The 21,714-nt window shown below is 59.3% G+C and overlaps 3 protein-coding genes across 4 annotated transcripts; all 3 read left to right on the plus strand.

The window, feature by feature from the left end:
- The first annotated feature begins 201 nt into the window (after window positions 1-201).
- Window positions 202-9,015, plus strand: YJU2B (YJU2 splicing factor homolog B). 2 transcript variants are annotated; one of them, XM_060181839.1, is made up of 12 exons: window positions 202-314; window positions 1,245-1,381; window positions 1,589-1,699; window positions 1,807-1,986; window positions 2,724-2,777; window positions 3,631-3,713; window positions 4,999-5,054; window positions 5,630-5,690; window positions 6,258-6,400; window positions 6,977-7,149; window positions 8,172-8,310; window positions 8,402-9,015. In XM_060181839.1, the coding sequence occupies exons 4-12, from the start codon at window positions 1,984-1,986 to the stop codon at window positions 8,806-8,808; spliced, it is 1,119 nt and encodes a 372-aa protein (XP_060037822.1). In that variant the 5' UTR covers window positions 202-314; window positions 1,245-1,381; window positions 1,589-1,699; window positions 1,807-1,983; the 3' UTR covers window positions 8,809-9,015. The 2 variants fall into 2 exon arrangements, with proteins under 2 accessions (XP_060037822.1, XP_016047749.1); XM_016192263.2 differs by lacking the exon at window positions 1,589-1,699.
- Window positions 9,016-9,925: 910 nt separating this feature from the next.
- Window positions 9,926-16,462, plus strand: MRI1 (methylthioribose-1-phosphate isomerase 1). The gene is made up of 6 exons (XM_060181840.1): window positions 9,926-10,138; window positions 12,127-12,380; window positions 12,814-12,989; window positions 14,592-14,768; window positions 14,858-15,082; window positions 16,239-16,462. Exons 1-6 carry the CDS (start codon window positions 10,007-10,009, stop codon window positions 16,367-16,369), a joined length of 1,095 nt encoding a protein of 364 aa, XP_060037823.1. The 5' UTR covers window positions 9,926-10,006; the 3' UTR covers window positions 16,370-16,462.
- A 1,588-nt stretch (window positions 16,463-18,050) lies between these two features.
- Window positions 18,051-20,840, plus strand: C23H19orf53 (chromosome 23 C19orf53 homolog). Its single transcript, XM_007532455.3, has 3 exons — window positions 18,051-18,202; window positions 18,292-18,347; window positions 20,569-20,840. Exons 1-3 carry the CDS (start codon window positions 18,106-18,108, stop codon window positions 20,704-20,706), a joined length of 291 nt encoding a protein of 96 aa, XP_007532517.1. The 5' UTR covers window positions 18,051-18,105; the 3' UTR covers window positions 20,707-20,840.
- The last annotated feature ends 874 nt before the right edge of the window (window positions 20,841-21,714 follow it).

The raw sequence follows: 21,714 nt of genomic DNA on the forward strand, positions 1-21,714 counted from the left end.
AAAGCAGGAAGGACCATTCAGAGCCTGCAGGCAGCTCCGAAAGGGTTGGGGTCTGTCCTGAGCCGGTTGGCTTGTTGCCTAGGAGACCGCGTCCCGCAGGTGGGCCTCCGATTGGTCCACAGTCTGGGGGCGTGTCTTGGGGGCGTGGCCTCACGGCCTCCGCTCCGGTTAAGCCTCAGCCAATCAGCGCTGACGCTGCCTCCTCGTCCCGCCTCGCGCCGGCGTCACCCATCATTCGCAGGCCGCGTCACGCCCCCTGCGCGCCGGCTCTCACTTCCGGGCTCGGGCGCCGGCGTGACGTCAGAGGAGGGCAGGTAAGGGTGGGGGGAGGAAGGCTGGTTGTGGGGGCCGTCGGGGGTCCCGGGGTGCCGGGGTCGGCCTCGGGGTTCACACTGGGGGGGTCACTGGGCTGTGCAGACAGCCGCGACCGTCTCCTGAATCCTGGGGTCCTGGCTGTGACCCCCCCCCAGACCCACATCCCTGCACCCCGACCTGGCCGTCCACCCACCCCAGTCCCCGTGGCCCGCCTGCGACCCCCCAAAATCCCGGGGTTCCAACTAAGACCCCCAAGTCCAAGGTTTCTAGCCCTGATTCCCCCCAACTCTAACGCTTTCAGCTCTGAACCCCCCCAAATCCAAGGTTTTCGGCTCTGAAACCCCAAATCCAGTGTTTTCAGCTCTGACCCCCCCAAAGTCCCTGGCTGCTGGCTGTGACGCCCCCAAAATGCAACCCCAGAGCCCAGCCCAAGTCCCCATCCTCCTCTGGGACCCCCCTCTGCCCCCTGACTAAAGCCCTCCCCCCCCAAATCCCTGGGACCCCACAAATTCGGGGTCCCCTGCGGTGAACCCCCAAATCCCTAGGTCCCTGCACAGACCCCACCTGTCACACCCCAAATCCAAACCCGCGCCAGGCCCAAAGCCCAGGTTCAGTTGGGACCCCAGATCTCTGAACCCCAAGGCCGTCACCCCACATCTCAACCCCCTGCCCAGGCCATGAACCCCCCCCAAGACTCAATATCCCTGGGCCCCAAAATTAAACTGGAGGCCCTTTAATGACCCCCCATGGACCCCAAGTTCCTATCTGGGACCCCCCCCAGATCCAAACCTCCAACCCTTGGGCTCAGCTCTGACCCCCGTTCCAGGTGGTGACCCCCAAATCTCAATCCCTGGTTCATCGCCGTGCACCCCTGCACCGCCCTCCCCTCCCCATGCCAAGCACTTGTCAGTGACGGATTTCATCCACAGCATCCCGAGAAGTTGGTCCTGGGGTTCCCTCTTCCCGAGGAGCAGACGGACCGACAGATAGACAGACAGACAAGGAAGCTGGGACGAGTGCCTGTGACGGTGGGGCTGGGCTTTGAGCCCAGGACGGGACCCCTCGAGTGAGTGCTTGGCCATTTTGTTCCACTTTTCTCTCTTGTGTTTTGCTTCAGGCTGGTTGGTGGTGGTGCCTGGGATCGAACCCAGGGCCTTGCCTGGGTGAGCTTTGTGCCAACCCTTCCCTGGCTTAACATTGTGGGGGGATGTCTCTGTGTGTGTCTCTCTTTTAAAAAAAAATGTTATTCAATATATTTAAACACAGAGAGAAGAGACACCACAGCACTACTCCACCGTCCCTGGAGCTTCCCCTGGTGCCGAGCTTCCAGGGTCCTCCCATGTGGTGCTGGGGGTTGGAACAGAGCCGGGCGGCCAGGGAGGAGGTGACCAGACCAGGCAATGCCCAGTGGCCAAAGATGGACGGGGACAGGCCTGAGACAGGAGTCAGATGTGGGGGGCACAGCAGATATCTGGGCTGCTTTCTCCACAGGCCAGCCCCGCATCAGGGGACCCTCAGGAGCCGGGGGAAGCTCATCAGAGCCCCAGTGCCCCACCACACTGAGAGCCTGAGGCCCACCTCCAGGGCCCCTGGGAGGCGACCACCCTCTTGGGGGGAGGCGTCTCCTTGTCTCTGCGTGGAGGCCGGTGCTTCTAGGCAGCTGTCAAGATGGTGAGTGGACCCCTGGGGCTTCTCTTCTCTTTGAAGCGGAGCCACTGGAGGGGGACAGGGAGGGGTATGTGCGCAGTTGGACTCCAGCATGAGGTCCCGGGTTCAAGCCCCAGGTGTAAGAAGAAGGCATTAAAAAAAAAAAAAAAAAAAAAGGGGAGTCGGGCGCTAGCACAGCCGGTTAAGCGCAGGTGGCGCAAAGCACAAGGACTGGTGTAGGGATCCCGGTTCAAACCCCCGGCTCCCCACCTGCAGGGGAGTCGCTTCACAAGCAGTGACGCAGGTCTGCAGGTGTCTGTCTGTCTCTCCCCCTCTCTGTCTTCCCCTCCTCTCTCCATGTCTCTCTGTCCTAGCCAACAATGACGACGTCAGTAACAGCAATAATAACTACAGCTATAAAACAACAAGGGCAACAAAAGGGAATAAATATTTTTTTAAAAAAAGGAAAAAGGCGCCCCCCTTCCCGCCAGGCCTTGAAAGCAGGGCACCTCCCCACCAGTGCAGCCCTGCCTGGGGGGAGCCAACTCCCTCAGAATCCGCCATCCTGGGGGACGTCCGAGCCTTGTGGAACTATCCAGAAGGCGGGGGCGGGGAGGGGTCAGGCCAGCCTAGAATCCTGGGGCGCCCTCAGCCTTGTACCCCGTCCTCCCCATGGGGGCCTCCCTCCTTCCAGAACCTTCTCTGACACACACGCACACGCACACACACACACACACACACGCGCGTCTTTTGCCTTCCAGGGGGAAAGAAAAGGTGTGAGCAAGTACTACCCCCCGGACTTCAACCCTGAGAAGGTAGGTGGGGGTCCCGCTGGCCCCAGAGAGAGCCCCCCCCACCTCTCCCACCCACCCCCCGGGAGAACAGCGGGGTCTTGGGTCTGACTCCCGGATCGCTCGCTCGCTCGCTTACTCTCTCACTCTATCTCTCTCTCTCTCTCTGGATGCCACAGAGGGAAGGGCGGGAAGGAAGGTTCTAGAAACAGCCCCCCTCCACCCCCGGCAGTGGCGCACATGTTACGCTCCACAAGGACCCGGGATCGAGACCCCAGCCCCCACCTGCAGGGGGGAAGCTTCGCTGAAAAGCAGGGCTGCAGGTGTCTCTCTGTCTCTCTCTCTCTCTCTATCTCCTTTCCTCTCCGTTTCTCTCTGTCTCTATCCAATATATAAATAAATGAAATTTAAAAAAGAAAAAGAAGGAAAAACAGCCTCCGGGGTCTGTAGTGCCGGCCCCAGGCCCCAGTGATAACCCTGGAGGCAAAAGAAAAAGAAAAAGAGAGAGAGAGAAAGGAAGAATCAGGGGCCCCTAGCCTTCCCTCCCTCACACGGGGCCTCCCTGACCCCCGGATCATCTTCTGCCTCCTCGGGCCTCCTGTCTCGGTTCTCTGTTTCTGCCCCCCACCACCACCCCGCAATCTTTGGGGGGGAGGCGTTTCCCATCTGCGCCCCAGTCCTAGGACATTCCTCCCCATGCGGACTGGGAGAGCTGTGGGTTCCTCAGGCCTCAACGTGGCAGAGAGGGAAACTGAGGCGCGGGCAGGCGGCTGGAAGGGAGGGAGGCGGGGAGGAATGAGAGGCCACGGGATTGTTCCTGGGCGCCCTAAGAGCTCTCGCCACCCCCACTCTCCCCACTCCCGTCTCTTCCACACAGCATGGCTCCCTCAATCGCTACCACCACAGCCACCCGCTCCGGGAACGTGCCCGCAAGCTGGCCCAGGGCATCCTCGTCATCAGGTGAGGGCACTTGTGGGGGGGGCTGGCACCCCCAGACCCTCAGAGTCCAGGGACCGGGATCAAGGGCGGCAGAAGGTGCCACTGGGAGGTCCGCCAGTGTCTTGAACACACACACACACTCACACACACACTCACACACACACTCACACACACACCCACACACACACCCACACACACTCACGCACACACCCACACACACTCACACACACACACAAACACACAAACACACTACAGGCCCTGGATGGGGCAGGGTGCCGTGCAGGCTGGGGTGGTGTTCCTGGCCGGGACGTCAAGGCTCCCCGGCACGAGCAGCCCCGGTTTGATCACAGAGCAGCTTCTAGGTCAGGGCCGGGGAAGAATTCCCCTGACAGTGCTCCGCTCTGCCGTGCGTGTGGCCCGGGTTGGAGCCCGGCGTAAAATAACGTGACGGGGCCGGGCCAGGGTGCAGCTGGGTGAGCGCACCTGTCACCATGCGCAAGGACCAGGGTTCAGGTCCCCGCTCCCCACCTGTGTGGGGAAAGTAGCATGGGAGGTGGAGCAGGGCTGCAGGTGGTGCTCTCTCTCCCCCTCTGGATTTCTCTGTCTTATCAAATAACAAAATAAATTTTTGAAAAGAGAAAAGAGACCCACAGCCCTGCCCACCCTCCATGGGCTCCCTGGGTGCTGTGCAGGGTGCTGAGAGAGGAGAGACCCCACAGCCCTGCCCACCCTCCATGGGGCTCCCTGGGTGCTGTCCATGGTGCTGAGAGAGGAGAGACCCCACAGCCCTGCCCACCCTCCATGGGCTCCCTGGGTGCTGTGCATGGTGCTGAGAGAGGAGAGACCCCATAGCCCTGCCCACCCTCCATGGGCTCCCTGGGTGCTGTGCCTGGTGCTGAGAGAGGAGAGACCCCACAGCCCTGCCCACCCTCCATGGGCTCCCTGGGTGCTGTGCAGGGTGCTGAGAGAGGAGAGACCCCACAGCCCTGCCCACCCTCCATGGGCTCCCCGGGTGCTGTGCATGGTGCTGAGAGAGGAGAGACCCCACAGCCCTGCCCACCCTCCATGGGCTCCCTGGGTGCTGTGCCTGGTGCTGAGAGAGGAGAGACCCCACAGCCCTGCCCACCCTCCATGGGGCTCCCTGGGTGCTGTCCATGGTGCTGAGAGAGGAGAGACCCCACAGCCCTGGGGTCAGCCCCCTCAAGCTGTTTGTGACCATCCCCTGGCCCATCCACGAGCGTGGAAACTTCAGGGCGTCTCCTGACCCTGTGGGGGCCCCGTGCTCAGCCGCTCTTGGTCCAAACAGGTTTGAGATGCCCTATAACATCTGGTGTGATGGCTGCAAAAACCACATCGGAATGGGTGAGTGTCCCAGCCCCCTGGACCCCTGGCAGGAGGACTCGGGTTCAAGTCCCTGGCCCCCACTCCGTGCACCACCATGCACTGGGGAGCGGGGCTGTGGGTTCTCTCCATCTGTCTCCCCTTTTCTGTGGCAAAAAAATATAAGCAGACAGAGTCCCCATAAGAGAGGTGGGGTCTCACTGGCACGACGCCCTGGTATCCCCAAAAGGAAAGGGAATGCCTACCACGTGACCTCACCCCCACCCCTGGAAAAAGCCACGTGTGACCCTGGAGGGGGTGTGCAGTGAGGGTGTGCTGGCCTCTCAGGCCTGAGAACCTGGGTCCCAGCGCCGGCCTCGCAGGTGCCAAAGAGATAGGCCACGGCTTCTAGAACTTTTTCTGAGCACCAGGCTCTCTTCTGAACTATGCATGTGTCTTATTAGCACAACGACCCCCCCCCCCAGAAGAACCTGCAGACTGATATGGGGAAACTGAGGCCATGGGGCGGGGCTGGGCAGGACAGGGGAGCGAGGATTGGAATCCTGGGCCCTGAGGTTCTGACTTCTGGGGCCTGACCCCCGGGCCCACCTCCCCAGGCGTGCGTTACAATGCGGAGAAGAAGAAAGTGGGGAGCTACTACAGCACCCCGATTTACAGGTAGGAGACAGCAGAGGTGGCGGGGTGGCCGATGGGAGCCCAGGAGGGAAGTAGGGGGGCTCAAACCCTTGTCCCGAGACCTCAGCCCTGGAACCAGCCTCCCCCACCCCCTCTGCCTCAAACCATCCCTGGCTCCCACCTGCCTGGGGTCAAAGAACCAGACAGTGAGGGTCGGGCTATAGCGCAGTGGGTTAAGCGCACAGGGAGCGAAACTTGACGACCAGTTTAAGGATCCCGGTTCGAGCCCCCGGCTCCCCACCTGCAGGGGAGTCGCTTCCCTGGCGGTGAAGCAGGTCTGCAGGTGTCTGTCTTTCTTTCCCCTCTCTGCCTTCCCCTCCTCTCTCCATTTCTCTCTGTCCTGTCCAACAACAACAGTAACAATAACAATAATAATAACCACAACAGTGATCAAAACAAGGGCGACAAAAAGGAAATAAATAAAATATGTAAATACATGAAAAGAACCAACCCGTAAGTGACTCGGGTGTGAGGCCACGCAGGAGGAAGCTTGGAGGCTGTGGTGTCTCAGTCTCTGTGTCTCTGCATCTCTGCGTCTCTGGCCCCCAGGTTCCGGATGAAGTGTCACCTGTGCGTGAACTACATCGAGATGCAGACAGACCCGGCCAGCTGCGACTACGTGATTGTGAGTGGGGCGCGGCGGAAGGAGGAGCGCTGGGACCCCGAGGACAATGCCCAGGTGCAGGCCACAGGTGCGCTCAGACCCCCCACCACCGCTCGCTGGGGATGCCCCCCCAATGGGACCCCCCCAGCAACCCCCCCAACTGGCCCTGCCAACCCCCCCCGCGCAGACCTGAGGGATGTTTGAATTATCCATCAGCCAGAGAGAGGAGCAGAGCCTCCCTATGGCACACGTGATGCCGGGGCTCGAATCCGGGACCTCAGGCCTGAGAGGCCGCTGTGTTAGAGGCTGCAACCCCTCCCAGGCCACTCATCTGGAAGCTGACCCTGGCTTCCAGCCTGACCCTGAAACTCCCCCCACCCAGTCCTGCCCTCCAGGCTCAGGTCTGAACCCCCACCCAGCCTGGCCCAGACCCCTCAGCTCAACCCTGACATCCAAGCACAGCTCAGAAGCCCCAGACTCAGCCCTGCTTCCCCAGCTGAGCTGTTCTGACTCTCCCATCTCAGCCCTGAACCCTCAAACTTGGCCGTGAAGCTCCAACCCAGCCATGAGCCAACCCTGACTCCAAAAATCAGTCCTGGTCTCCCACCCGGCCGATCTGACCAGCAGCCTGGCCCTGACCACCCCCATGTCCCCCACCCCCCAGAACACGAGACGAAGCAGAAGCTGGAGACAGACGCCATGTTCCGCCTGGAGCACGGAGAGGCCGACCGGCACTCCCTCCACCAGGCCCTGCCCTCGCTCAGCCGCCTGCAGGAAGCCCAGGGCGCCTGGAAGGACGACTTTGCACTCAACAGTCTGCTTCGAAAGCGATTCCGGGTGAGGCCGGGCCCCAGAGCCCCAGTCCCTGGAGAACCCAGAGACCCAGCATCCAGGACCCCAGAGACCCAGGCCCTAGGACCACAGGACCCCAGGACCAAGGAGGCCCAGGACCAAAAAGCCACAGAACCCCAGAGGCCCAGAACTCCCCGGGCAGTGGGGGGCACACTAGAGGGGTCTGCCTGTGACTGCCCTGACACCCACGATACCAGGATGGGCAGGACTGGGGCCCCGCCACCTCCTCTGTACAAGGAGAATCTCTCTCGGTAGGACTCTGGGTGTGTGTCCTACACACACACACACACACACACACTTAACTGGAGCCTTCCCCCTGCCCCCCCAGGACACCAGTTTGGGTGTCACTGATCACGGAGACCCAAGGCGTAGGTTAAAGGGGGCCCTGGAGACATGTAGGAGGCCAAAGAAGTTTCTGGATCCAGCCTCCCCCCCCCAATAAGCCACCTCCTTCCAGGACCCCAGAGTGGAACAGCCCTTGTCCCCTTGGGGTTGGGGGGCCAGGAGATAGCTCAGCCTGAAGGGACGCACATAGGCAGAGACCCGAGTTCAAGCCCCTGGCACCACATGGGAGCATCATGCACCAGGGGAAGCTCCTTGGATGGTGGGCCGGATCTGTGGGGGGGTCTCTCCTCTGTTTCTGGTTTTTCCCTTCAGAGCCTTGCTCAACTCTGGCTGACAGTGGTGCCAGGGATCGAACCCGGGACCTCAGAGCCTCAGGCGGGAGAGTCTCCTAGACCTCTTGCCCCCACTCTCCATCTGAGATAAAACGGGGTGCAGAGGAAGAGCCCCCCTCCCCAGCCCAGAAATATAATAAAACTCCACCCCCAAGCTGGAGGAGCTCCCTGGCGGCCCTGGCGAGAAGGGGAAGCGGTTGATGGGGACAAGTGCTTTCAAACTTCCAGGCCCTCCTGCTTGGGGGACCCGGCTCCCCTGGGGCAGGGGGGTGTCCCCCGGGGCTGGGCGGTATGGGGGGGGGCCTGGGATGAGGCCTGGCTGTGCTGCAGGAGAAGAAGAAGGCCATGCAAGAGCAGGAGGAGCGCACCCAGGCCCTGCAGGCCAAGGCCAGCCTGGACATCCCGCTGCTGCCCGAGGCCGAGGAGGACCGGCGCCTGGCGGCGCTGCTCACTCTGCACGCGCCCGACTGTGCGTGGGGGCTCCCCGGGGACGAGGACGGGGGCTGGGGGGCACCCCACGCCCAGCCCGGCCCCCCAACCCCCGCCCTGTCTCCCCGCAGCCTACGAGGACCGGCAGAGACTCAAGAGGACTGAAATCAGCACCCGACCCTGGTTCCCCACCGCCTCGGGCACCCCCAGCACCCCGGGGTGCGCCCCCCGCAGGCTGGCCCCGCCCCGCCGGCCCCCCGCCACCCCCATCAGCCCCGGCGACCTGGGCATCGTCAGGCGGAGGAGCCCCCAGCCCCCCACCCCCGCCGAGGGGGTCCCCCAACCCCAGGGCCAGTCCGAGGGCGACTCCCGAGAATGCTGTTTGCCTGAGAACCCCCAGACCAGTCGGCCTGAGGAAGCAGAGGACATGGGGGGCTCCCCCGACAGCCCGGGGTCCCCCCAAGACTCAGGGCATCCTAGCTGCCTCAGCCTCGGGTCCTCGCTCGTGGCGGACTATTCAGACTCGGAGAGCGACTGAGCACGGACAGGGTGCTGGGACCGGTGGCTGAGCCCCCTGCACCCCTGGGAGTGGGTCCCCCACAGCCCACCAGCCCAGGGGAGCCCCTGCGCCCCGACCTCACCCGCCCACAGCCATGATAGACTTTTATTTATTGAGGTCCCCGAGAGGGGGGGGTGCCTTGGTTGGGGGGAGAGACACCCCGACATTAAAGGCCTGTGTCTTTGGCGCTCGCCTCCGTTTCTGTTAGTGGGGGCCCACCCCCTCCCCAAAATAGCAACTGGAAGGGAACCCGGGGAGCTTCCTGGAGGCGGCAGGCCAGGCTGAGGGAGAAAGAATAAAGACAGGAGGGCGGTGGCGCAGCGGGTTAAGCGCAGGTGGCACAAAGCGCAGGGACCCGCACACGGATCCCGGATCGAGCCCCCGGCTCCCCACCTGCAGGGGAGTCGCTTCCCAGGCGGTGAAGCAGGTCTGCAGGTGTCTGTCTTTCTCTCCCCCTCTCTGTCTTCCCCTCCTCTCTCCATGTCTCTCTGTCCTAGCCAACAACGATGACAGCAATCATAACTACAACAATAAAACAGGGGCAACAAAAGAGAATAAATATTTGAAAAAGAAAAAGAAGACAGGAGGCTGGCGGGTGGAGAAACGAGCCACCCCGGGATCCCGCGAGACTGGGGGGGAAGATGGGGTGCTGGGGAGACGTCCGTGCTGCCACATCCCCCCCCCCCAAGTGAGCAGCCCGCCCCTTCCCCACTTCTGGGAAACCTAGGAAAACGCACATCTCCCTCCAGCGGCGGTGCCCTAAGGAACTGGCAGCCCGGGGTGGGGGTTGGGGGACCCCCGACGCTACTCCACCTTGGGGGAAAGCAGGTCACGTGACTGTTGCAGAAGCGGGGAGGGGCGAAGACCCTCTAGGGACCGAGAGCACCTCGGGGGGCGCCTGGGGGGGGGGCCCAGTTTCAAGGTCCTGAGCCTGCCAGAAACCAACACACACACCCCCAAAAAATGGCATATGTCCACGGCTGCAAAAGGCGGGCTCCCTTAGGATCTGCGGGGCCCTGAGCGCCCACGTGGCTGCTCAGACGAGGGGCGGGGCCAGAGCGGCTGCTTCCGGGGAGAGGCCCCGCCCACCGCCACCACGTGCGCGGAACCGCAGCGCGCCCGAGTACTCGGCACCCAGCACCCGGCGCAGCACCCAGCTCCCAGCACCCCGGCCGCCATGACGCTGGAGGCGATCCGCTACTCGCCGGGGTCCCTGCAGATCCTGGACCAGCTGCAGCTGCCGCACGTCTGTCACTACGAGGACCTGCAATCCGTGAGCCAGGCCTGGGCGGCCATCCGCGACATGAAGGTGGGGGCCAGGGGGACCTCGAGACTCGGACCCCATTCCCGCCCCGGAACCTGCCCTGAGCCCCGATCTCGACCCTGAACCCCGGATCTTGTCCCTGAACTCCAGGTCCCGGCTCGAACCCCCCATGCCGGCCTCGATTCCTGTCCTGACCCTGAACTCTGAACTCCCTTTTTTTTAAGCCACAGCCCTGCTCAGCTCTGACTTATGGTGGTGGGGGGGGGGGGTTTGAACCTGTGACTTTGGAGTCTCAGGCTTGAGGGTCTCTCTGTATAACCATTATGCTATCTACTCCCACCCATGACCATGAAATCCCATTTCCCCCCCCACCCCAGCCTGAACCCTGATCCTGAACAACCCCTCCCGCCCCCCCACGGCCTGACCCTGAACCCCCAGCCCCGCCGTGGACATGAGTCCGAACCCCTCTGACCCCCATCCCAGCCCTAAACCCCCATCCAGAGCCTGAGCCCCCAGACCTGGCCATGAACCCCACGCAACTCCTACGTTGAACCCCAGATCCAGACCCTCAACTCTGATCCACGCCCTGAACTCCCAGTCCTGCCCTGACTCGGACCCAAACCCTGATTGAGACCCTGAACACATTTTGTTATTTATTTATTTATTATTTTTACCAGAGCACTGCTCAGCTCTGCCTTATGGTGGTGCAGGGGATTGAACCGGGGACTCTGGAGCCTCAGGCAGAAGAGTTTCTTTGCAGAACCATTATGCTATCTACCCCTGCCCTTATATATATTTTTAAGTGTTTTATTTATTTTATTTTTGAGAGATGCAGACAGAGAATGACACAGAAATAACAGAGCACTGCACGGCTCTGGCTTTTGGTGGTGCAGGGGACTGAACCTGGGACTTCTGGAGCCTCAGGCATGAGAGTCTCTTAGCATAACCATGGTGCTATCTACCCCCACCCCTTATATTGTGATTGAACCTGGGACTTTGGGTGCCTGAGGCATGAGGGGTTCTTTGTATAACCATGGTGCTACTTACCCTCATCCCAGGCCCCCCCATTCCTCCCTGGACTCCCAGCCCCCCCAACCCTGAACCCCCTGATTCTGCTTTGACACTCGGTCTTGTGCTGAGCCCCGGGGCTCCAGTGACACCCCCTATCTGCCCCAGGACAGACTCTGACCCCCCATCCCACCCTGGACACTCCTGACCCCCATAAGCCCCCCCATCCCTCTTGGGACCCCAGATTCCTTCACTCATTCATCACTCCTAGGAAGCCCCTGAACCCTCATTCCCTGCAGGGACCCCCCATGTCCTTCCACCCCCCCTGGGGACCCTCCATGTCCCCTCATCCCTCCCGGGGACACATCCCTGCACCCCCATCCCTCCTGAGGACCCTCACTGAACCTCCTTTTCCTCTGGACCCCCACCCCTCCAGGGCCCCCCAATCCCTCCTGGGGACCCCGTTGGACCCCCCATTCCCTCTGCGGAGGCCCTGGACCCTCACTTTCCCTCTGAGGATGCCCATTCTCTCCTAGGGACCCCCACTGAACCCCCATTTCCTCCGCCTTCCCTTCCCCTGGCCCCCCATTACCTCCCGGGGCACCCCTGACCCTCCCAGGGCCTCAGATTTTTTGGGGTTTTTTTTCCCTCCGGGGTTATTGCTGGGCTCGGTGCCTGCACCATGAATCCACTGCTCCGGGAGGCCATTTGTCCCCCTTTTGTTGCCCTTGTTGTTGTAGCCTCATTGTGGTTATTATTATTGCCATTGCTGATGTTGTTCATTGTTGGATAGGACAGAGAGACATGGAGAGAGGAGGGGAAGACAGAGAGGGGGAGAGAAAGACAGACACCTGCAGATCTGCTTCACCACCTGTGAAGCGACTCCCTGCAGGTGGGGAGCCGGGGGCTCGAACCAGGATCCTCACGCCGGTCCTTGTGCTTTGTGCCCCGTGCGCTTACCCCGCGGTGCCCCCGCCCACCCCCAGGCCTCAGATTTCTGCATTGACCTCCCCATCCCCCCGCAGGTGCGAGGTGCCCCTGCCATCGCCCTGGTGGGCGCCCTGAGCCTGGCGGTGGAGCTGCGGGCGGGCGCAGGGGGCCCGGGGGCGGCCGTGCTGCGGAGCTTCGTGCGGGCGAAGCTCGACCTGCTGCTCTCGGCGCGGCCCACGGCCTCGAACCTGGGGCGTGCTGCCCGCACCCTGCTGGCCGCCGCGGGGGCCGGGGATCCTGACCTGCACCAGGACGACGACGACGAGGATGAAGGGGCCCTGCGCCACAGGTGAGGGGACCCCAGACCCGGACACGGAGGGCAGGGGCTTCAGATACACACATGGGGGACCCCAGACCCAGACATGGAGGGCAGGGGCTTCAGATACACACATGGGGGACCCCAAATCAAGACATGGGGGACCCCAGACCCGGACAGGGAGGGCAGGCACTTCAGATCCACACATGGGGGACCCCAGATCCAGACATGGGGGACCCCAGACCCAGACAGGGAGAGCAGGGGCTTCAGATCCACAAATGGGGGACCCCAGACCGGGACACAGGAGGAGCCCCCCTCCTCATCCACCTGAGGCTCCTCCCGCGAGGGGACCCTGAAGATGCCAGGCAGAGCGCCCGCCCCTCCAACCCCACCTGACAGGGACCCCGGGGACAGCATCCCACCCACCCCAGCCCCACCCACAGCACCCACAGACCCCTTTTCCCAGAGTCATCCGCTGCGCCGAGGACATGATGGAAAAAGACCTGAGAGACAACCGCACCATCGGGGACCTGGGGGCCCGTCACATCTTGGAGCGGGTGGCCCCCTCAGGGGGCCAAGTAACAGTCCTGACCCACTGCAACACGGGGGCGCTGGCCACCGCGGGCTATGGCACTGCCCTGGGTGAGTCGGGGAGCCAGGGAGGGAGCCCCAACCCCTGAACACCCACCCCCAGGGAGAACAGCAAAGCAGACTGAACAGAGAGGATGGGCTTCAGGTGTGGCTCGATCCAGGCACTCAGAGTCCCAGCAGGGCCTGTTATTTATCTCAGCTCTGACTGCTGATGGTGCTGGGGATTGAACCTGGGGCCTCAGAGCTTCAGGCAGGAGAGTCTCTTTACAGAACCATCCTGCTGTCTCCTTCCTTGGAGATTAGGCAGAGATGAGAAGCAGAGACAGGAGAGACACCTGCAGCCCTGCTTCACACATGAGAAGCTTCCCCCCTGCAGGTGGGGACTGGAGGCTTGAACCTGGATGGAGGGACATGGGGGGTCCCTGCAGGGAATGAGGGTTCAGGGGCTTCCTAGGAGTGATGAATGAGTGAAGGAATCTGGGGTCCCAAGAGGGATGGGGGGGCTTATGGGGGTCAGGAGTGTCCAGGGTGGGATGGGGGGTCAGAGTCTGTCCTGGGGCAGATAGGGGGTGTCACTGGAGCCCCGGGGCTCAGCACAAGACCGAGTGTCAAAGCAGAATCAGGGGGTTCAGGGTTGGGGGGGCTGGGAGTCCAGGGAGGAATGGGGGGCCCTGGGATGGGGGTAAGTAGCACCATGGTTATACAAAGAACCCCTCATGCCTCAGGCACCCAAAGTCCCAGGTTTAATCACAATATAAGGGGTGGGGGTAGATAGCATCATGGTTATGCAAAGAGACTCATGCCTGAGGCTCCAGAAGTCCCAGGTTCAGTCCCCTGCACCACCAAAAGCCAGAGCCGTGCAGTGCTCTGGTATTTCTGTGTCATTCTCTGTATCTCTCAAAAATAAAAATAAATAAAACACTTTAAAAAATATATAAGGGCAGGGGTAGATAGCATAATGGTTCTGCAAAGAAACTCTTCCTCTCCTCTCCATTTCTGTCCTATCCAACAACAATGACATCAATAACAATATAGTAACCACAACAACAATAAAAAAGGGCAACAGAAGGGGAAAAAAAACAAGATAAAGAAAATAAATAAATAAAAATGGGGGGGGGTTGGGCGGTAGCACAGCAGGTAAAGCGCAAGGACCGGCGTAAGGATCCCGGTTCGAGCCCTGGCTCCCCACCTGCAGGGGAGTCGCTTCACAGGCGGTGAGGCAGGTCTGCAGGTGTCTGTCTTTCTCTCCCCCTCTCTGTCTTCCCCTCCTCTCTCCATTTCTCTCTGTCCTAGCCAACAACAACGACATCAATAACAACAATATAATAACAACAACAACGATAAAAACAACCAGGGCAACAAAAGGGGAAAAAATAGCCTCCAGGAGCAGTGGATTTGTGGTGCAGACATCAAACCCCAGCAATAACCCTGGAGGCAAAAACAAAAAACAAAACTGGGGAGACAGCATTGTGGATCTGCAAACAACTCTCCTGCCTGAGACTCTGAGGCCCCAGGTTCGATTCCCAGCACCACCATCAGCCAGAGCTCAGCAGGACTCTGGGGGAAAGTAATAATAATAATAATAAAGGGAGATTGGCAGGTCTGGAGGGTGCTGTCCCCTGACTCTGGGGTTCCCCCGCCCACCCGCCCAAGGTGTGGTCCGCTCCCTGCACGCCCAGGGCCGCCTGGAGCGAGTCTACTGCACGGAGACTCGACCCTACAATCAGGGTTCGAGGCTGACGGCCTTCGAGCTGGTGTATGAAGCCATCCCAGCCACCCTCATCGCAGACAGCGCTGCGGCCGCCGCCCTGGCCCAGCGCGGGGTGACAGGTGGGTGCCTGCGGGGTGGGGGGCACCCAGGACCAGCTCCCCTCACACGCCAGTCCCCTCCATCACCTCCTCCGTGCCCCCTCCCCCAGCTGTCATCGTGGGCGCTGACCGCATCGTGGCCAATGGGGACACGGCCAACAAGGTGGGCACCTACCAGCTGGCGGTGGTCGCCAAGCACCTCGGGGTGCCTTTCTACGTGGCGGCACCCAGCTCTTCCTGTGACCTGGGCCTGGCCTCGGGCCGGGACATCCCCATCGAGGAGCGGCCGCCCCAGGAGCTCACGGACCTGCAGGGCATCCGCATTGCCGCGCCCGGTAAGCCCCGCCAGAGACAGAAGGAGAGACAAAGACAGACAGATGCAGAGAGGCGAGCCTTGCAGAAAGTTCTAGCGAGAGACAGAACCTTCCGGAGTGGTGGTGATATATATATATTTTTTTCCTAAGTCATTTTATTTTATTTTCATGCTTTGTAAATTTATTTACTCATTTATTTTGGAGAGAGACACCTGCAGCCCTGCTCCACCGCTCATGACGCTTCCCCCAAGCAGGTGGGGGACCAGGGTCTTGAACCTGAGTCCTGTGCGTGGTGACATGTATGCTTTTAACCAAGTTTTTTTTTAATATTTATTCCCTTTTGTTGCCCTTGTTGTTTTATTGATGTCATCGTTGTTGGATAGGACAGAGAGAAATGGAGAGAGGAGGGGAAGACAGAGAGGGGGAGAGAAAGACAGACACCTGCAGACCTGCTTCACCGCCTGGGAAGCGACTCCCCTGCAGGTGGGGAGCCGGGGGCTCGAACCGGGATCCTGATGCCGGATCATGCACTTTGTGCCACGTGCACTTAACACTGCGCTACCGCCCGACTCCCTTTAACCAAGTTTTAACACGCGCCCGACTCCCTTTAACCAAGTTTTAACACCTGGTCCCTCTTCTATTTCCTCCTCCTCTTCCTTTACTTAGAGCCCTGCTCAGTTCACAGAGCCTCACACAAAAGAATCTGTTTGTAGAATAATAACAGTATTAACATCATCATCATTATTATTATTTTCCCCAGAGCCCTACTGAGCTCTGGCTGATTGGTGGTGGTGCTGGGGATTGAACCCAGGACCTCAGAGCCTCAAGCAGGCGAGTCTTGTTTACAGAACCACTGTGCTTTCTTCTCAAAAGAGAGGTGAGTGGGGCAGGCAGTGGTGCATATACTATACGCACAAGGACCCAGGTTCGAGCCCCTGGTCCCCACCTGCAAGGAGGAAGCTTCATGAGTGGTGGAGCAGGGCTGCAGGTGTCTCCTCGGTCTCCCCCTCCCCTCTTGATTCCTCTCTCTCTCTCTCTCTATCCACTAATGAGTTAAAGAGAAATAAACGACAGTAATAGAATTGAATAAAGGAGCCAGTCTGTAGCAGACAGGGAGGGCCGTGGGGAGCCCCCAGCAGGGGGACGCGGTTGCCAATGCCCAGCTCTCCCCCTGCAGGGATCGAGGTGTGGAACCCCGCCTTTGACGTCACCCCCCACGAGCTCATCACCGGTGGCATCATCACAGAACTGGGGGTCTTTGCCCCCCACGAACTGCAGGCAGCCCTCAGCACCACCACCAGTTCCTGAGAGGATGCCTGGGAGGGGTGTCCAGAAGCCACGGGACCCCAACCCCCCAAAAAAACCCACGCTGATGGTTATAATAACATGTTTATAATGATGTTCCTTCTCCCAGAGTCAGCTTTTTTCCCTCCACCTGCAACTCGGGGTTCAAATCCCGCTCCACCACCTCCTCCGTTCCCTGCTGTGGCCTGGGAAGCAGCGCCTCTCTGGTGCAAGTGATCCCGGGGATAGAACCCGGGACCTCAGGCTTGGGGAATCCAGAGCCTTATTCACTGCACCCCTCCCAGGTTGCTTATTAATTAGTTTATTTATTTCCCAGAGCCCTGCTGAGTTCTGGCTGATGGTGGTTCTGGGGATTGAACCTGGGACCTCGGAGCCTCAGGCAGGGAAGTCTCTGCATAACCACTAAGCTATCTTCCCCCGCCCTTATTAATCTGTTTTTATTTAGTTGTCTTAAGAATTTCAGGGCATTCCTCTTGAACACTCAGTGTTAGTCCTGCGTTCAGTCCTTGGTATTGCGTGTACCAGAGGGATACTGTACTCTCTCTCTCTCTTTCAATAATAGTAAACTTTTTTTTTTAAGATTTTATTTATTTATTCATGAAGATAGGAGAGAGAGAAAGAACCAGACAGATATCACTCTGGTACATGCAATGCCGAGGATTGAATTCTGGACCTCGTGCTTAAGAATCCAATGTTTTATCCACTGCGCCACCTCCCGGACCACAACCTTTTTTTTTTTTTTTTTTTAATGAAGATACAAACAGAATGGAACACCCTCTGCTCACAGGGATCTGGGGAAATAAACAACAACAACAAACCACCATTTGACATTTAAACCCCATTCACTTTTTCATGCATTTTCTTTTTTTTATTTTTCCACCCCCAGAGTCCTGCTGAGCTCTGGCTATGGTGGTGCTGGGGGTTGAACCTGGGGCCTCAGAGTCTCAGGCAGGAGAACCCCTGTGCTGTCTCCCCAAGCCCCCAGTGCCATTTTTTCAATGTGGGGAAGTGACTTATTTTTTAGATGGTGGGAGTTTTTTGTTTGTTTGTTTTTTAAATAAAAACACTTTATTATTATTTTATTGGTATTTTAATTCTGAGAGAGAAGCACCAGAGCACTGCTCAGCTCTGGCTTATGGTGATGCGGGGATTGAACCTGGGACTTCGGAGCCTCAGACCAGTGTCTGTTTGCAGAACCATTATGTTATTTCCCCAACCCCGACCAGCTGTGGGAGCTTTGCATATACACCCCTGCAGCGTTGCACAGGAGCTAGTCCTAGTGAGAATTTGAATTTTTTTAAGATTTTATTTATTTATTCAGGAAGATAGAACTAGATAGACATCACTCTGGTACATGTGTTGCTGCGGATTGAACTCAGGACCTCATGCTTGAGAATCAGATGCTTTATCCACTGCGCCACCTCCCGGACCACGAGAATTTGAATTTTCATGTCTAAAGAGCACAGAAACAGGATCCATATTTCCAAGCACACCAGCACCCAGCTGATACCAAATGCCTCGGATCAACTATCTCGCTTGGGTGTGCGGTCCCTTTAAATTTGCCCCTCTGTATCCCGTGAGTCTTCACGTCTGCGGGCCCCGCTGTATCCCATGAGCCTTCGCGTCTGCGGGCCCAGCTATATCCTGTGGGTCGCCGCGCGCTTCCTCATTTCCGAATCCCGTGAGCCCTCGCGTCTTCCGGCCCTCGCGGCGCCCGCCGTCAGTGCGCAGGCGCGAACATGGCGCAGGGGCAGCGCAAGTTCCAGGCGCAGAAACCGGCCAAGAGCAAAGCGAAGGCGGCGGCGGCCGAGCGGAGTCGCGGCCCCAGGAAAGGCGGTGAGTCCTGGCCGGGGGGCAGGAGCCGGGGTCGGGCTTCCGAGCGGGACCGGGGGGCCGGGTCTCACGGTGGCGCGTCTCATCCGCAGGTCGGCTCATCGCCCCGAAGAAGACGCGGGTCGTGGAGCAGCAGAAGCTCAAGAAGGTTGGGGAGGGGTCCGGGGGTGCAAGGGGCTGGGTTGCAGCTGCTTGGGGCTGCATGGACATGGGTTGTGGCCTCTGGGCTGCATGGGGCTGGGTTGAAGCTGTTGGGGCTGCATGGGGCTGGGTAAAAGCTGTTGGGGGTGCATGGGGCTGGGTTGAAGCTGTTGGGGCTGCATGGGGCTGGGTTGAAGCTGTTGGGGCTGCATGGGGCTGGGTTGAAGCTGTTGGGGCTGCATGGGGCTGGGTTGAAGCTGTTGGGGGTGCATGGGGCTGGGTTGAAGCTGTTGGGGGTGCATGGGGCTGGGTTGAAGCTGTTGGGGCTGCATGGGGCTGGGTTGAAGCTGTTGGGGCTGCATGGGGCTGGGTTGAAGCTGTTGGGGGTGCATGGGGCTGGGCAGAAGCTGTTGGGGGTGCATGGGGCTGGATAAAAGCTGTTGGGGCTGCATGGGGCTGGGCAGAAGCTGTTGGGGGTGCATGGGGCTGGGCAGAAGCTGTTGGGGGTGCATGGGGCTGGATAAAAGCTGTTGGGATGCATGGAGCTGGGTAAAAGCTGTTGGGGGTGCATGGGGCTGGGCAGAAGCTGTTGGAGCTGCATGGGGCTGGGCAAAAGCTGTTGGGGGTGCATGGGGCTGGATAAAAGCTGTTGGGGTGTATGTGGCTGGGTTGAAGCTGTTGGGGCTGCATGGGGCTGGGTTGAAGCTGTTGGGGGTGCATGGGGCTGGGTTGTGGCCTCTGGGCTGCATGGGGCTGGGTTGAAGCTGTTGGGGTACATGGGGCTGGGTTGTGGCCTCTGGCAGTGGAAGGACCTGGGGTGCAATTTCTGGGGGTGCAGGGAGCTGTGACAAGGCCTCAGGGGGTGCATGTACCTGGGATGTGACTCTTGTGGTTTGCAGAGGCCTGGGGTGCAACTTGTAGGGGGGATGGGTCATTGCCTCTTGGGGTGCACGAGCCTGGTGTTGTCTCCTGGGGGGTTAGGGTTGGGGGGTCCAGGGACCTGGAGTGCAGCTTCTGGAGGCTTTGGGGGCTGGCATGCATTTTGGGAGAGTTGGGTACAGCCTCCTCAGTGCAGGGGGCTGGGGGGGCGGTTCTGAAGGCGTAAGGAACTGGGGTGCGGGGCCAAGTGGCTGCTGAGGGAGGGGGGTCTCTGGGAGACGGACCTTGGATTCTGGGGTGCAGGGTGGGGGGACCAGCTGGGAGCCTGGCACTTCGGGCAGGGTGGGGGGCAAAGGAGGGTCCCATAGAAGATGGGGAGCTGATGTGTGTGGAGCTGGTTGGGGGGAGCAGCTTCACTTCATCTGGCAGCAGACTCCACACGCACCTTCTGTGTCAATTGTAGCCAACAGCTTGGGAGAAGAGGGGGTGCTCACCACCACCACCCTCTGAAAGAAGATCCCCCTCAGACGGTGACCCCTAGGGACCACCCCCAAAAAAATAGTTCCAGGAGTCGGGCGGTAGCTCAGCGGGTTAAGCGCATGTGGCGCAAAGCCCATAAGGATCCCGGTTCGAGCCCCTGGCTCCCCACCTGCAGGGGAGTCGCTTCCCAGGCGGTGAAGCAGGTCTATAGGTGTCTGTCTTTCTCTCCCCCTCTCTGTCTTCCTCTCCACTTCTCTCCATTTCTCTCTGTCCTATCCAACAACCACAACAGCTATGACAACAATAACAACTAAAACAAAGGCAACAAAAAATGGGGGGAAAGGCCTTCAGGAGCAGTGGATTCGTAGTGCAGGCACCGAGCTCCAGCAATAACCCTGGAGGCAAAAAAAAAAAAAAAAGTTCCCTGAATAGGGTGTCATCGGTGGACTTGGCTAGGCTCCCCCCCCCCAACCCCTGTGGGGGTGGATGTAGGGAGCAGGTGGCTCTTCTCTGTTCTGAATGACTGGGGGTTCCGGAGTCTGGTCACCCTGCTTTACCCAGCTGCCAGTTACCCAAAAGGAAGCCCCTTTGGGCCCTGAGACCTTTACATGCCAACCCCGAGCTTCTGGGACCAGGCTGTCCTAGGCGAGCCTCCATCCTTCGCTTTGGTATTTTCTTAGGGGGGAGGAAGAGGCACCCCTATAGTCCCCTGGCACTGGGGGAGCGGAGAGGATGTCTCTGTGGCTTCAGAAAGCACCCAAGCAGGGTGGTGTCAGGGTGGGGGGAGAGACTGGAGGCCTGTCCAGGCCCAGATGGGGTGTGGGGGCGGTGCTGCCTCTCCCCACAGCAGCCAACTTCCATCCCCCCAGGACCTGGAGGTGGGGATCCGGAAAAAAATCGAACACGACGTGATGATGAAAGCCAGTAGCAAGTTGCCCAAGAAGCTGACGCTGCTCAGGCCGCCCCCCAAGAAGAAGGGGGGCCCCGCCGCCAAGGCCCCCTCCTGAGGATGCCACCCAGATTCCACAGAGAGGCCCGTCCCTGGGCTGGGTCATGGAGACACACGGTCTCCTCCGCTATGTGACTTTATTTTTGTGGACACTCCCACCCCCACGCTCCCCAATAAAACAGATCTAACAAGGCTCTGGGTTTGCTATTTGTCTGGGATGCCAAGTTTAAAAAAAGAACCTCTTTAAGAGAAGGACGCCCATGCACACAGCCAGGAGGTTCCTTCTCCAACAAAATAAATGGAGGGGGACTGGCGGCTGCGTACCGGGTTACTTGTATTCTGTGTCTCTCATTCATTCATTCACTTTCTTTTTTCCCCTCACATAGAGCCCTGCTGAGCTCTGGCTGATGGCAGTGCTGGAGATTGAACCTGGGACCTCGGAGCTTCCGCACAGAAAAGGCTTTGTAATATTTATGTGTTTAATGAGATAGATGATACAAAGATAGCTAGGTAATAGATAATTGCGAGAGAGAGAGAGAGAGAGAGCACCAGCCCAGAGCCCTGCTGAGCTCTGGCAGATGGCGGTGCTGTGGATTGAACCTGGGGCCTCAGAGCCTCAGGTAGGAGAGTCTCTGCAGAACCATTATGCTGTCTCCCCACCCATTTAAAAAAAAAAAAACTTAAAAAGGATGTTGGACTTGTGAAATAGTTTACCTGCATGGAGTGATCCATGCTTTGCCCTGTGTCTCTCATATTTACCAGAGCGCTGCTCAGTTCTGGCTTATGGTGGTGCTGGGGACTGAACCTGGGACTTTCTCAGGCAAGAGTGTCTCTTACAGAATCATTAGGCTGTCTCCCCACCCACACCTTGTATCTTTAAATAAAAATGCATTCTGCATAGAGGTGATGTGAAAAGCCTTTCCTGGACTGAGGAGATAGCATAATTGGTTTTACAAAGAGACTCCCTTGCTGAGGCTCTGAGGTCCCAGGTTCAATCCCCAGCACTGCCATGAGGCAGAGCTCAGCAGGGCTGTGGCACTGGGAGTATGGGGGTGGGATTAAAAAT

This window comes from Erinaceus europaeus, chromosome 23, assembly GCF_950295315.1.
Source record: "Erinaceus europaeus chromosome 23, mEriEur2.1, whole genome shotgun sequence".
Classification (NCBI taxonomy): Eukaryota; Metazoa; Chordata; class Mammalia; order Eulipotyphla; family Erinaceidae; genus Erinaceus; species Erinaceus europaeus.